This window comes from Suillus discolor (genome assembly GCF_016758755.1).
Source record: "Suillus discolor strain FC423 chromosome Unknown F5147scaffold_201, whole genome shotgun sequence".
NCBI lineage: Eukaryota > Fungi > Basidiomycota > Agaricomycetes > Boletales > Suillaceae > Suillus > Suillus discolor.
In genome coordinates, this window is record NW_024541448.1 from 4,699 (window position 1) to 18,675 (window position 13,977).

Here is a 13,977-nt window from a genome sequence, read left to right on the forward strand (position 1 = left end):
AAAATGTGTCCAACAATTCAAGTCTTTTGACATTGTTCAAGTCTCCTTGCCCTCTTCTCTTTCTTCCTTTTCAATCCTTTTCTTTTTCCTCCCTTGCCCTTAGGTTAGGCTCCTGGATATTCAAGTTGGATGTGTTGGTGTGGATGGGGCTTTGGGATTGGTGCAATAGTAAGTTTCCAATCTAATCCTCTCCTCTCCTCTGAAGACTAACTCCCTGCTCATTTCCAGGCTATATATTTTCACATTTTTGGTCTTTTTGGTGAGTCTCTTCTCTCCTCTCCTCCTCTTCTCTGAAGACTGACTCCTGCTCACCTCTAGCTTATATATTTTCGCATTTTTGGTCCATTGGTGAGTCTCTCCTCTCCTCTTCTCTGAAGACTAACTCTCTGCTCACCTCTAGCTTATATATTTTCGCATTTTTGGTCCTTTTGGTGAGTCTCTTCCCTTCCCTCCTCTCCTCTCCCTTGAAGACTGACTCCCTGCTTATTTCCAGGCTATATGTTTTCGCATTTTTGGTCTTTTCAGTAAGTCTCTTCTTTCCCTGACCTCTTTTTGACCTTGATATTTTCGCATTTTTGTCTATTTTAGTGAGTCTCTCTTTCTTTCTTTTAGTTAGTAGTGTAGATACCAATGTAGTAGTTACTTTGAATATGATTTTTGTATTTTGATGTTTTTGAATATCATAATGTCCTGATGTTATGTGATGTGCTGTGAGGCTTTTGTACAAACTAAACTACATATCTGATGTACTGCATCTCTTAGAAACTGACATCCTGAATTGCACACAAACAGTACCTCTGTGTTAAGAATGTGCTCAAGGGTTGGATCCGAAGGGCTTGGCTTCAGCTTGTGCGCTGCGCCCCTTACCTGAGTACATGCCCCTAACTTCCGAGGGCTGTTGGACGATGTCCGAAGGTTGTCGGACAGGTCCGGAGTCCAATGTCCGATGCGCGGGAATTCCGGCGGACGTTCGGGAACGAGGGATAAGGGACGCTAGATAGAAGTCAGCCAGATCCAGACATCCAGAAATGATGTGTGTGATAGGTCCGGGTCCGGAATGCGGGATATGACACTCTGAGTGTCTGTAGGGCTGTTTACCACTGATTTTAGGCATGGTGCTGAATTCAGCAATTGCTGCATGACTGCACTACCTGTAGGTCTGATATCAGACAGTTCAGTAGGGGACAGGAACATCAGCAGAAATGTAGGTTTCCTGATGCGTACTTGTCAGCCCATGTCAAGCCTATTTTGATAAGGGGTGCACAGTGCGGAATGAATGTTGCAATCACCTTCCACTGCTCGATTAACTCTTCGAAGGCTGGAACCACAAGACTCAGTACAGGAGTCTTTTCGCTTGACATAACTTGCTGAGCAGTGTGCAGCACCTAATATAAAATGGTAAAATGCATCACAAGTCTTGAACACAGCAATACTGACTTCTAAAATTACTTCGAGGTCCTCCAGGAAATGCCATTGCATTGGAGTCAGCTTTTTTGCTGGCAGGGATTGCTGGAGGAACCTATCGAGAGGCTGGGTGAATATTAGTCCATGATGAGATGGTTAGTTGGGGGAGCTTTACCTTGTGCAGGGTTCGTAAACTGTTCAGCATAATGTAGGCTGAATCACATCATGTGGCTTCATCCAGCAGAAGTTCGACAACCAAAAGTGGCTTAGGATTGCCTTTGTTGTCCTTATACCAATTTCTTTTGTTCCCCCTAACAATCATATCCTGAAACCCCTTGCATCATTTGTTTGACTTACAGATTGTGCACACAATATCTCTGGCCTGGTCGAGAGTTTTGGCTCTTAGGGCTGCGACATACTCTGCCTTCTGGATGGTTGCGCCATCTACCACCCAACTGTTGCCCACATGCGTAAACTCAGCTGTTGGGTAGTTGTGAAGGATATGTTGCATGCATATGTTGATGATATGCAGGAAACATGGGATTTGGTGAGCGACTGGATGAAAAGTTACATCACATGCACCCAGTAAAGATGACAGCTCTTCCATGCAAGTATTGTTATTGCTGGTATTGTCTAAAGTAAAGTGCCCTGTCTAAACAAAGTCAGAGCAGCCAAATAGCAAAACTTAACATTTACATTCCTTGCCACCTCAGCACGATCAAGAATCATGAGCCTATTCAGTAACTTTCTTCCGTATTATATGGACATCCGAAGTTGAGATTCTTCCGAGTGAGATGGTCCATCCGAGTTGGGCCCAGATCCAATGGTGGCTGATAGACACAGGTGGGCCCATGATGTCTCAGCATTGATGACTGGGCCCATAAGTGACAAGTGACAGTGTGATTATGAAATGGTTGGGCCTGATTAGTCCACCAAGAGGGTGTTGATATTCACGGATGGGCCCAAGTAGATGATACCCAAGGTCCAGGGTAATGAAGTCGGTATTGATGGTTGGGCCCGATGCGATGTTGCTGAAAGTTGATGATTGGGTCAATAACAGTGTGTTGATTCTCATGGATGGGCCCACATGAGCTACACTGAAGGTATGGAATGATGAGGTCAATGTCAATGGTTGGGCCTGAGAAGTGTTGCTGAAGGTGGGCCATCAGATCAATGGCAGGGCCTCCATTCTTACCAACGGGCCGGAGCGGGTGATGCAGAAGGTCCGGGTTAAAGAACTTGGCACCAATGGCTAGACCTGATGTGGCATTACCAAAAGTTGACATTTGGATCAATGGCAGGGCATCAATCCTCACCGATGGGCCCAAGTGGATGATACCACAGGTCCAGGTTCATATTAACATTCACAGACAGGCCCAAGTAGGCATGCCTGAGGTCCAGGGAGACGAGATCGATATTGACGATTGGGCCCAATCTGGTGTCAACAACAGGGCGTCAATTCTCATGGACAGGCCCTAGCTGATTGGTACCGACAGTCTGGGTTGACGAACTTGGTATATATGGCAGGGCCCGATATAGTGTTGCCAAAAGTCAACATACGGTCAATGGCAGTGCATCAATCTTCACAGATGGGCCCACATGAGTGATACTGAAGGTCCAGCATGATTAGGTCAATAATTGGGCCCGAGAAGTGTTGCTGAAAGCTGGTATTCAGGTGCTAGTTGACCATGTCTGACAAACAGAGATGTGCCAATACCAAATCGAATAAAATCTGACGCAATGGTGTGACTTATGCAATGAAGCTCATGAAATTTGGAAATGCTCCAAAAAATGTACATCTGCAGAAAGGAATGACATGTAAAAGAGAGGCATCAGAGTATATAAAATGATAGCAAAATGTTGACAACTGATAGCTTTGAGAAGCAAAGAGCTACATGTATGGACAAGGCATTGGGTTAGGTTAAAGAGTGACAATAATATTTGATAGCAGTGGGAGGGCCATCTATAGAGTGCCATACACCATGAAATCTGCTTGATTGTACTTGGCCAATTTGCAGGCATTGAGGTCAGCAGGATTATATCTGGCATAATCCGGACGAGGAGTGTGGGTGTAGTTGTGCATGCTATCACACATGAACCAGGCCCATACTATTCGATCCCCCTTAAGTATCCCTGCTACTGGATCACACAGATGATACATCACAGTCACTACTTCCCATTCTTCTCATGCCTCTATAACCTTCTTACAAGATAATGCAGAGTCTCACTCAGTTCCTGTAGAATCTCCCATGAAGCTAAAATACAGCTGCAGCATTATCATACTACAGATCCCACCTTTATTTTCCATATCTCCACTCCACCACCCTCCTAGGTGCATTCATCAACAACTGACATCCCATCAGGTACAATACTATCTACTGCACCTGCTAGTGTACTCTCCACTCAAACTCCAATATCTGATGCTACTCTCAGAGGACCCCCTTCTGACATAGGCATAGTGGGCCAATGAGGTGGTGGAGGCTGGCAATACAGGCCAGTCAATTCTGCGGGAGAGACAGTGAATCGCAAAAAATCATAGTGGGACATCTGGATATTGTGCTCTCCAGAGACACAGTCTGATTTTAGTCTTCTTAGATACCACTAACCTACCATGAGAGATGACATGTAAGAGGTGATATGAAGGGTAACAAGCGATGTAGAGGAGGCAATTTTGAGAATCACTTTATAATGACAAGGAAAGTGGATTCTGATCATTGTATTCTGTGAGGTAGTTCATTTGGTCTAGGATAAAGTGGGTAATTGTGCTCTGGACAGAAAGGGGTCTCATCTTATTGAACCCTGCAATAGATGTCACAGTAGAAAAGGCAGGAATTGCAGGAATTTCATTGAGAGCGACAAAGTTCCAAGAATCGAGGGTGCCAAAGGAGGAATATTTAACAGAGGTGCTCATATCAGATGTGAAGAGTGGCCTGCTGAGACAGTGCATTTGAATCAAGAATTACTTCCCTTGGTTTGATATCTATGTTCATGTTGTTGTTAGTGACAATATCTTGCATTCAACTGCCCAAGGCTATCTTCGATGGGTTCTGTTTGAGGTGTTGCCTCTGGAGCTCTTAACATTGGAGCTCCTGTTGGTGCTCAAGTTTTTCCTGTTGGCTTTGGAGCTTTTGTTGGCGCTGGAGCTCCTGCTGCCTCTGAAGCTCCTGTGAGTGCTCGAGCTCCTTCTCTTCCTTAAGGCATGCAGTGTTTCCTGCTCATAAGATCGCTTTCTCCTTGTATCATTTTATAAGCTCCTGTCTCTGTATCTTCTTCTGTGCCTCCATTTCATTTTAAGCCAGAGGTAATGTGTCTGATGATATTGAAGCAGAGAGACCAACTATCGGGTGAGACGGGTGCACATTGATACTTTATGACACCACATTGATCTGGTTGTGAGTGATCTTCCTGAACCAATTGGCTCATGTGGACGCAGGCTCGGATATACTGAGGGGATTGCCAAAGGTGTTGTGAGTAATGGTGTTTATCACAAAAATTCCACAGGAGCATGAGTCTCTTTGAGTCCCATGGAGCAAGGTATTTCCTTGATTTTGAAACAGGCCATCAAAATGTAGGGAAAGCCATTGTTGTAGCTTTGAAATAAAGAATCCAAGTGTGCTTGGGAGATTCAGAGAGTTACCTGTCTTCAAATGAGTTTTTGTCTTGCAAGTCAGCAAAATGGCCTACCATAGCACAGGGTTTTCTGTTCAAAGTCGATATGAAATGCAACAAAGTGGTGCATATTGGGGATACACACTGGGAAAAAGAGTGTCTTCCCTGTGGTGATCGTAATAAAGCTCAATGTCACCCCTTTGTGGATGAAATACCTGTGATGACTGGCCAGCATCCTTAAGCCATCTGATCTCCTTGTGGTTGTTGGTAATTTCTTTCTACAATTGGAGTTTTCCTTGAGTTAGAAGAATGTGCTTGCAGACTTTTTGACCTTTGAATGGGGGGTTCTTAGCCATCTGGACATCTGACAGTAATCTGACATTCATTTTCCCTGAATTCACTAATTCCTGATACTAACCCGACACTTTGCCATCAGACTTGTAATTATCCCTTTGGACTTTGTTTCCCATGTCTGGACTATCTTCCATTTCATATAACTAATTATTCTAATACCAAACAGCAAACCCCTCAGGTCAAACACACTTGTCTCGCAAGTATAGCAGACTAGGCTGTGTAAGACTCCCTGCTACGCGTTTCAATGCCTGGGACGACTTCTTCACCATCAGGAAGTGCCCTGATGAGTCCCTGAGCACCCTTATTGCCAGGATGGAGGAGGGCATGGCCAAGATCCAGAATGCGACTGAGTTTGCCGGTAATGCAAGTCTTCGCTCTTTTGACTCCTCTAGTCCTCTATGCCCTCTCCAGCTCGATGCTGACGTTGATTGGAATGCAGACACAGGGGCCAATTCGACTGGCAGACTCTACACCTCGAATCATTCAATGGCCGAATCAAACATTGTTACTTCTATGCATATTAACACTACAGACAACTCCCTCACCTCAATGTCTGGATAGTGACCCTGATTCTCAAGGTTGTCCCCACATTTTTTTAAGAACTCACTCTTAACGAAGCACAAACACAAAATTCTCTCGATATGTGACATATACCTCCAAAAAGCCGTTATGACCCCTCCGAGTCTGATGTATTATTTGACTTCAAGGACGAGTCTGAGTTCTCTACTTCTCACCCTGACAGGTCGCTAGTGCATTCCAGTGCCCAGTTCATAGAAGTCAAACACTTTGATGCATAAGTAGAGATGGAGTGGCTTGATGATATGTGTGAGGATGGAGCTGTTGAAGATGAAGCTCCAGACAAGCAGTCACTGAACTTAACCAATGTCATTGATGACCTGGATTGGCATGAAATGGCACTAATCGCCCACTCGTTCAATTCTGAGAGTTCTATCTCATCTATGCATTCTTTGTCACCCATCCTCAAAGGCATCGAACCACCACCACTTTCTCAGCCAGTCACAGCTGCATCCTCGACCCACAGTATTAACATTACGAATCAACATACCACAGCTATGCAATCAATTTTTTCTATCGAGGAATCACTTGTTCATGTGCTCCATCATGTACTGTCCATCTATGATGACAACAATGAAATACTGCAGCATCACATAAGTCCAAGCATCTATGAACAACTTTACAGATCCTAACACCCTCCCCAAATAATCGTTGGCCCTTCCGAGTCTCTTCATACAAAACAAAAAGAGCCTGCTGCATTTCACATACAGCCTTCCCCAATTTAATGCCTTTTAGGTGTCTTGTGACCTTTCCTTCACTAGTTGCCTGTCATATTTCAGGGCATACCATGAAGTGTTATTTTACTATCTGACTGATAGCACTGGGTATATATTATGGCTACTGCTCGAATAGTTCTGCATCATCACCCCTTTTTTTGTATTCTAGGGCACCGCTATCACTTGTGCAATGGAATGCATCCAATAATGCACTGGTGGTTCGAGGCTCCAAGCTCACCATCAACTCCACGATGATGATGATAGACTCGCTATTCAGGCATTCAGAAGATGTGTTGTCTAAAATTCTCCAGGGCTTTGATTTGTCAGAGTTTGACAGTATTGTACAAGAGTCATTTGACTCTACAGACTCAACCAAATGGCCCAAGGACGACCTCAGCTGCACAGACTTTGGGTATTCATTTCTTACTTCACCAGAAAACCCTTTTGGATACCATCTCAATATGCTGTGGAGCAATGTATTTGACAACCCTGTCGCATTTAAATGATTTTATGTTTGTGCTTAATCAGGACGACTACAGCCCAGATTCAGTCAGTGTTGCATTGCATCACACTCTAGTATTCTCACCGACTCCTATCAGCATCTATCTACAAATGGCTTGATACATCACACGCTCTACTCTATCATAGCACCGACCGACACCTTTACTGGAGTTCATATCATTCCCTGTTTCATGCCTTATTGCCTGACTTATTTGGTCATATACCTTATTGAACTGATTTGCATGCTCAAGCAAGAACTCCTTAAGATTATCCCAACCCCACCTCCCAAAAGCCATAACTTTGCTTTCGTTTGTCGTGGAATCCCATTGTCCCATATTGACTTCACCCAGGTCTTGCACGATGTCATGGCACAGTATACCAACATCAAGATAGGCTTGCTTGATTACCCTCGTATCATTAAAGCTATGCTTAGCCAAATGGTCAATATGGATCTCGACATAGAAGATGATGAGGGAGGACCTATCAATGCTGTGTTCTGCAATTTATTACCTTCTATATGGAAAGCTATGGAACACATGTCAAATGAGATGTTTGGAGACTGTCTACAGCTGGTGATGCATTAGTGGCACTTTCTTCAGGTGGAGAACAACCCATCACTGGGTGAAGCTGTGATAAAACTATCAGACGTGCTGGTGAAGATAACAGTGCCCAATCAAGATTGCTTGAACTTTGAACAACATCAAGGTTTTTTTGCTATGCCAGATTCACTCATGACCATTCACTACATTGCTCCTCTCAATAAATGTGTCGAACTCAACCTTCCATCATCAGACCCTCCATCATCTCCTCTGCAACGCCTCACCTGCACAGCAGAGTTCACATGGATTCCTTCATCATATGTGTGCTCTTTCCATTCTCAACTGTATACTCACACTTACCACAGGTATGACATCAGGTCAGCTCTTCTTCTGAGTCCTCTTAGTTTACCTGTCATCGATGATTCACATCACACATTCTTGTAACTGGGGTCAACTACAATCACTCATACCCAACTGTACTATTATTAGCCTCTTTCAGCACTGTACGACTCTATACACTTTCTCTCATACATAGCCACAGCCAGCGCACTCGAATGGATGCTGGAATGGATGCTCCTTGTCATAGAAGGTAGAAAGAGCGGCTCAGAAGCCACAGCCAGCGCGCTTGATTGGACGCTCCTTGTTGCAGAAGGTAGAAAGAGTGGCTCGGATCGTGAACACATGCTGAATCGTTCCTAAGGGTATAGATTTTTTGGTAAGTATGTACCAGCATCGTATAATTGAAAAATACAAACCTCTTCAGCTTTTTCAAGCCACGTTTCATAGTCCTCCCATTGAGCCGTGGGCACAACGACATACAATAAAAATTGTTTTGACTTGAATGTCATAGCGCGCAAGCCTTTGCGAGTTGCCTGCATGCATTGGGAGTAAAAATAAGGCTGACGTGGCGGATGGGTTGATAAATCAACCCATCCGCCATCTCGAATGATGAATTGGTCCTGGCACCATGGAAAGCCTGTCGCAAAAGCTTGGATCTTCAGCAAGATGTTATCCAGCGAAAGTGTGATGAGTCCGGGTCCGTCAATGCATATACTTCCTTAGCCCAGTGTTCTCGTTCAGCACCATATTGTGCATGGTTCACTGAGTAGCCAGGCTGAGCCCAGCTAGAAGGGACAGCTGTTAGTTATATGATTATTCACCTCTACAGTACACATTTCTATGTCTTTTATGTGTCTAACCTTGCCATTTCATTTACGGTATCATTCCATACACTTTGCTACCTATTTACATGACTTCCTGATCTCCCTAGGACGTCCCTAGGTCGAGTTATTACTTACCCTTTGATTGTGGCTTGTCTGTTTACATTTGTTTACCATATGTCGCCCATATCCCAGAGTCCAGTGCTTACTGCCTCTTTGGCAACTTACTCTGGACTCTAGTCTGATCTCTTCTGGTCTCTCAGTAGCCTCTAGAAGCAGCCCACTTCACTCCCATCTTAACAACAGCTATATCTGGCCCAGCACTAGTAGCCACTACATGTGGTGGCGGCTGCTGAGCTACCGCTGAGAGATCACATCAGTAAACGTAAAATGGACGCGAGTATGAAATCAATCAAACCTGGTCTCCATGCAGCATTGATATTTTGCCGGATAACTTGAGCATTGACTTGAGGGTTCGGATGCTGAGCAGTGGGCCTCATTGATGTTGCTGCTTTGCCTTGATAGTGCTGGTGACAAGTTGTGCAAACAAAGCGCCCGCGTTGGCCAATGACGATTGTCGCAATGTAGAAACACAGATCTCCCTTCAAAATCTTTGCAGCACAGGCAGAACATTCACAAATGAGATCTTCTTTGGCAAACACATCTTCAGTGAACTGTGACGCAAGTTCATAGGAGGCCATGAATGTTGAAGGTGTGAGATGAGGACAGACACGATAAAGGTGAGACACAATATATTTCAATGCAGGATTAAATACGGAATGCAGGATTAAATATGGTCAGTTGCTCAGAACGAGTAAGAGCGCCAGAGCGGTCAGAGCCTCTGTGGCCATACCTAGTTAGCAAAATGAGAGCATTAGAGCGCCAAGTGAGAACACCTACTGGACATCAGTTACTCAGAATAAGTGAGAGCCTCAGTGTGAGCATGTGGTGAAGCCGGAGTGGTGAAGCCTGAGGTTGTTTGCGGCATCAATGGGGCGATCTGCATGGGAGGATTGAAAGAGGGTCTAACACCAATGAAAGGCATGGAAGTGCAGCATGAAAGAGGCGATGCGCAATGCGCATGTGATCCGAGGAGTCGGCAAGGACCTTAACTGCACAATTTGAAGTCAGAACAAGGTAAGTCTTTTACAGTACCTATGGACATACCTTGCAAGTTGAGTGATATCCACCTTAACCAGTGCGCAAGTCAGAACAAGGAGTCCAAACAAGGTAAGTATCACACCTATAAACGTACTTCACAAGTTGAAAGTTGAAGCGGAGGCTTTACTGTGACTTTATGGAGATAATAAATATAACAGCATCGTAAAGTGGGACCATACCGTCCTGCACCCCTTATCATGCCCAACCAGCATAAACCCACACATAAGTGTGGTGCATTTGCTTCAATACCACTCCCTGATTTTGATCTTCATCCTAGCCCCCTTAGATGAACTTGCACCTCATATACTACGCTATTGGAAGACACGGCTCAACGACAAAGAAATCGTCCAGGCTTTACAAAAACATTTCAATATTTATGATTAGCTGACTTAATTGCTCATGTTCTGAACTGATAACTATCCTAGACTCACAAAGTTTCGTCAAATCTGTGTGGACATGGGCCTTGAACGGTCGCGCCAGCAGGGTCATACTATAGAAACATCCACGAAGCTGTGACGGAAATTTGCAAGATGTACCCTCACGCCGGAACACGAGAGATGATCAGTCTGCTCTTTCACGAAAAGAGTATGAGTGTATCTAGGTAATTTTGTCAAGTCGATCTGTTTGTCAAAGACTGACATCGCAACCGTGACTATAATAGATTGGTCATGATGTCTTACTTTGCTGTGTATGAACCAGAACTAGTGTGACAACGTAAGGCCAGAAAACTGAAATGAAAGCGCTTCTGGGCAGCTGGCGTTAACGATCTCTTTGCCGTTGACCATCCAAGTTTGGCATTCTAACAGAAACCCACAGTTAATCCTCAACTACTATCTCGATACAATCGCAGAACTTGGCCGTGAGTGATATGCCATTTGTAAATACTTCACTGACGACGCAAGTGCTAGATATGCCGCTGATCACTCAATCCGATTTAGGGACCAAAAATTATGGCATTGCAAACGCACAGACGTTTCTTCGCCAGCGCTATGACCCAACCCTGCAAGGAACTCTGCAACATCGTTGGATGCGCACGAAGAAAAACGTAATGCCGGAAATCACTTGGTCACAACTCCGGTGCAGGTTCACACCTGGCTTCGAGAATTTGCTGGACGAAGGTGTCATTGAAGGTTGGTACGACTCAGCGGATACTCTCCAAATGTACGTAGCGCTTGTCTTATGGTCCTATGCCCTTATATTGCCAACTAGGCTTCTATAGATCACAAGGGCATCGACTACATTCGCAACGTCTATATTGATGCTTCCAACCCAGTATTTGACCTTGTCCCACCTATGCTTGGCGACTTTATTGAGCATTGTTATGATGCAATGGGGCGCCCCGCAGTGACTCGGTCATCAGTTTGGACTGTATATAGGAATGTGCTGTCTGCTGTACAGCTTGCAGAGAACCCACATCCCAACTTACTACTGACGGAAAATGAAGGTGCCGCCACTGGTGCATTGACATTGATCAGTGGCCATGTCAATTTACCTTTCAATGAGGAACCGGATGGCATGTACTACGTGGGTGGTGTGCGTGGAGGATTGGGCCTAGGTGTTAAGATGGGAGTGAAGTGGGCCGCTTCTAGAGGCTACTGAGAGACCAGAAGAGATCAGACTAGAGTCCAGAGTAAGTTGCCGATCTATTGAATGGTATAGTGAAGTTGTACTGTACCTAGAGTCCAGAGTAAGTTGCCAAAGAGGCAGCACTGGACTCTGGGATATGGGCGACGTATGGTAAACAAATGTAAACAGACAAGCCACAATCAAAGGGTAAGTAATAACTCGACCTAGGGACGTCCTAGGGAGATCAGGAAGTCATGTAAATAGGTAGCAAAGTGTATGGAATGATACCGTAAGTGAAATGGCAAGGTTAGACACATAAAAGACATAGAAATGCGTACTGTAGAGGTGAATGATCATATAACTAACACTGCACTCTAAATTGTCCAAGATGAAATTGTCTAACAAAGCAAAAGTAAATGCTGTCTTCGGGCAGGTGAATGATGCCGCAAACAGTCCAATTTGAAACAGCTGTTTGTCTGGAGTTTGGGCGCCCATGTATTGACAATACTGAATAGATGATGTGTCAACACCCAAAGAGTCAACAATCGTGATTGTGGTCCTGCCGATCTGTGCTGCATTTACCTCGGGCAAGTCTGGGAACGCAGCTGCAGGCTCTGAATCTAAAAAAACATCCTCTTCTGCTGTCGCATATGGTTCTATGCATCGCCAATCACCATGTCCGTCTGCTGCTTTCGCTACACCCAGCATTCCGGCAGTTAAAGATGCAGTATACCGGTCCTCGTCATCTGTATCCTCCCATTCCCAATTATGGTTGGGGCAAGGCTGTCCTCCATGACCGAGATGGATCTCTACACCTAGCTTAGTGAGTGTAGTTCTATCAAAGAAATCTTCATTCCATTGACTCATCCGGTAGAAAGGGAGCCTTGCATGTTGTGTCCGGCAGCACTTTGTACAGAATATTGGCTCGGCAAAACAGTTATGGCACTTGTATGTTCCATCCCCATCGCACAAGCAGCACACCCAATTTGGAGGTGGCACCTCTCACTCCAGGAGCATATCCAGATAATCCTCCACCCTAAATTTCCACTGGCGGAGATAGTCATTTGGAGTCTATAGGTCCCAGATGTGAGTGTTATGTTCATGTAGGTAAATATTTGACTTTCCTTGCTCTTTGGAAGTGTCATGGAATTGATGCCGCCCTGGTTGCCATAGCATGTCTCAAAGTCTTCAGAGAATCTATGCATCAACCCACCAGAAGGCTGCTTGGTGGGAGACTTGGTTGGCAATAAATGAACTGATTTGCTCGTCTTTGTAGGCTCAGCTGACACCCACCGACCTTTGATGCCTCGACTAGTTTTTTTCTGGCTCCATTTCACAAGGTGGATGGTCCCAGGAGGTGTGACCTCTATAGCCTTGGATCTGCCCATGTCAGAGTCTGTGAGATGATGGTGATGGTATGGTGACAGAAAGGTGACATTCCCTAGCTTAGCTCTTATGATAATATTTTGTGCTAAATTGAGACTGAAATGCATAAGGTTTACATTAATTTGGAAAGACAAGATTATAGTTAATTGAATTGCTGAGGGGTCATCAGGATGATCAATTCGAGAGTCATTGGATGGATTGAGTGACATTCATTCAATTCAATTGCTAAGGAATACCCAGGGCCTCTAGGAGAACAGGGGCAACCACAGTCATCTCCTCCTGATCCATTCTGGGTCATGCAAGTTCCTTCTCACTCTCATAAGGCCATCATTGTTTTGGATACCATTCTTGATATGGACGCCTTGGAGCATACCAGCAACAGCAACCACAACCATCTACTCCAAATCTGTTTGCAGTACCACAAGTTCCTTCTCATTCTCATACAACAATAATCAAATCACGATGAGGATGTCCTGGCATAACTTTGAGATAAATGAATGGTGGCGCTTACATGATTTCTGTAACTTAATATCCGATCCCGACCCATGGGATGCTTAAGGAATTTCTCTGCAAGATGAAGAAAATCAAAAATCTGTGTGATTCTATACCTGAATTCCGAAGTTGACTGGCTAGTGAAATGAGTCAAATTGGTTGGTAAATGTCTTGAAGATCAGAAGTGCCAATAATTCATCAGATTGTGCAACAGGACATTTTCAGCGTAATGGATATTAGTTATCTATGCCCTAAAATACCCATTACTAAAGAAACAACTTTGGTTTAAATTAAACCTCTTCTCAGACACTTCTCCTTCCCTTCCATCTTGCTATTCATTTCATTCATGTCAGGGAACAACTTGGAGTCGGAAGAAGAAGTTCAGAAGCACCTGCCTCTGAATAGGGAGGAGGTGGCTGTTCTGGAGTCCCACCTGGAGCAATGGGACAATGCTTTGGGTAAAGACAGAAACAAGGTCTGGAAGGACGCCACTATGGAGGCTCGGTTGAAGAC

The 13,977-nt window shown here is 44.6% G+C and overlaps 1 protein-coding gene across 1 annotated transcript; it reads left to right on the top strand.

The window, feature by feature from the left end:
• Positions 1-10,803: 10,803 nt before the first annotated feature.
• F5147DRAFT_557625 (uncharacterized protein) lies at positions 10,804-11,179 on the top strand (the record flags this gene model as incomplete). The annotated part of the gene is made up of 2 exons (XM_041430534.1): positions 10,804-10,879; positions 10,929-11,179. Coding segments are annotated over 2 exons (327 nt in total), but the record flags the coding sequence as incomplete, so codon positions are not given.
• Between the last annotated feature and the right edge of the window lie 2,798 nt (positions 11,180-13,977).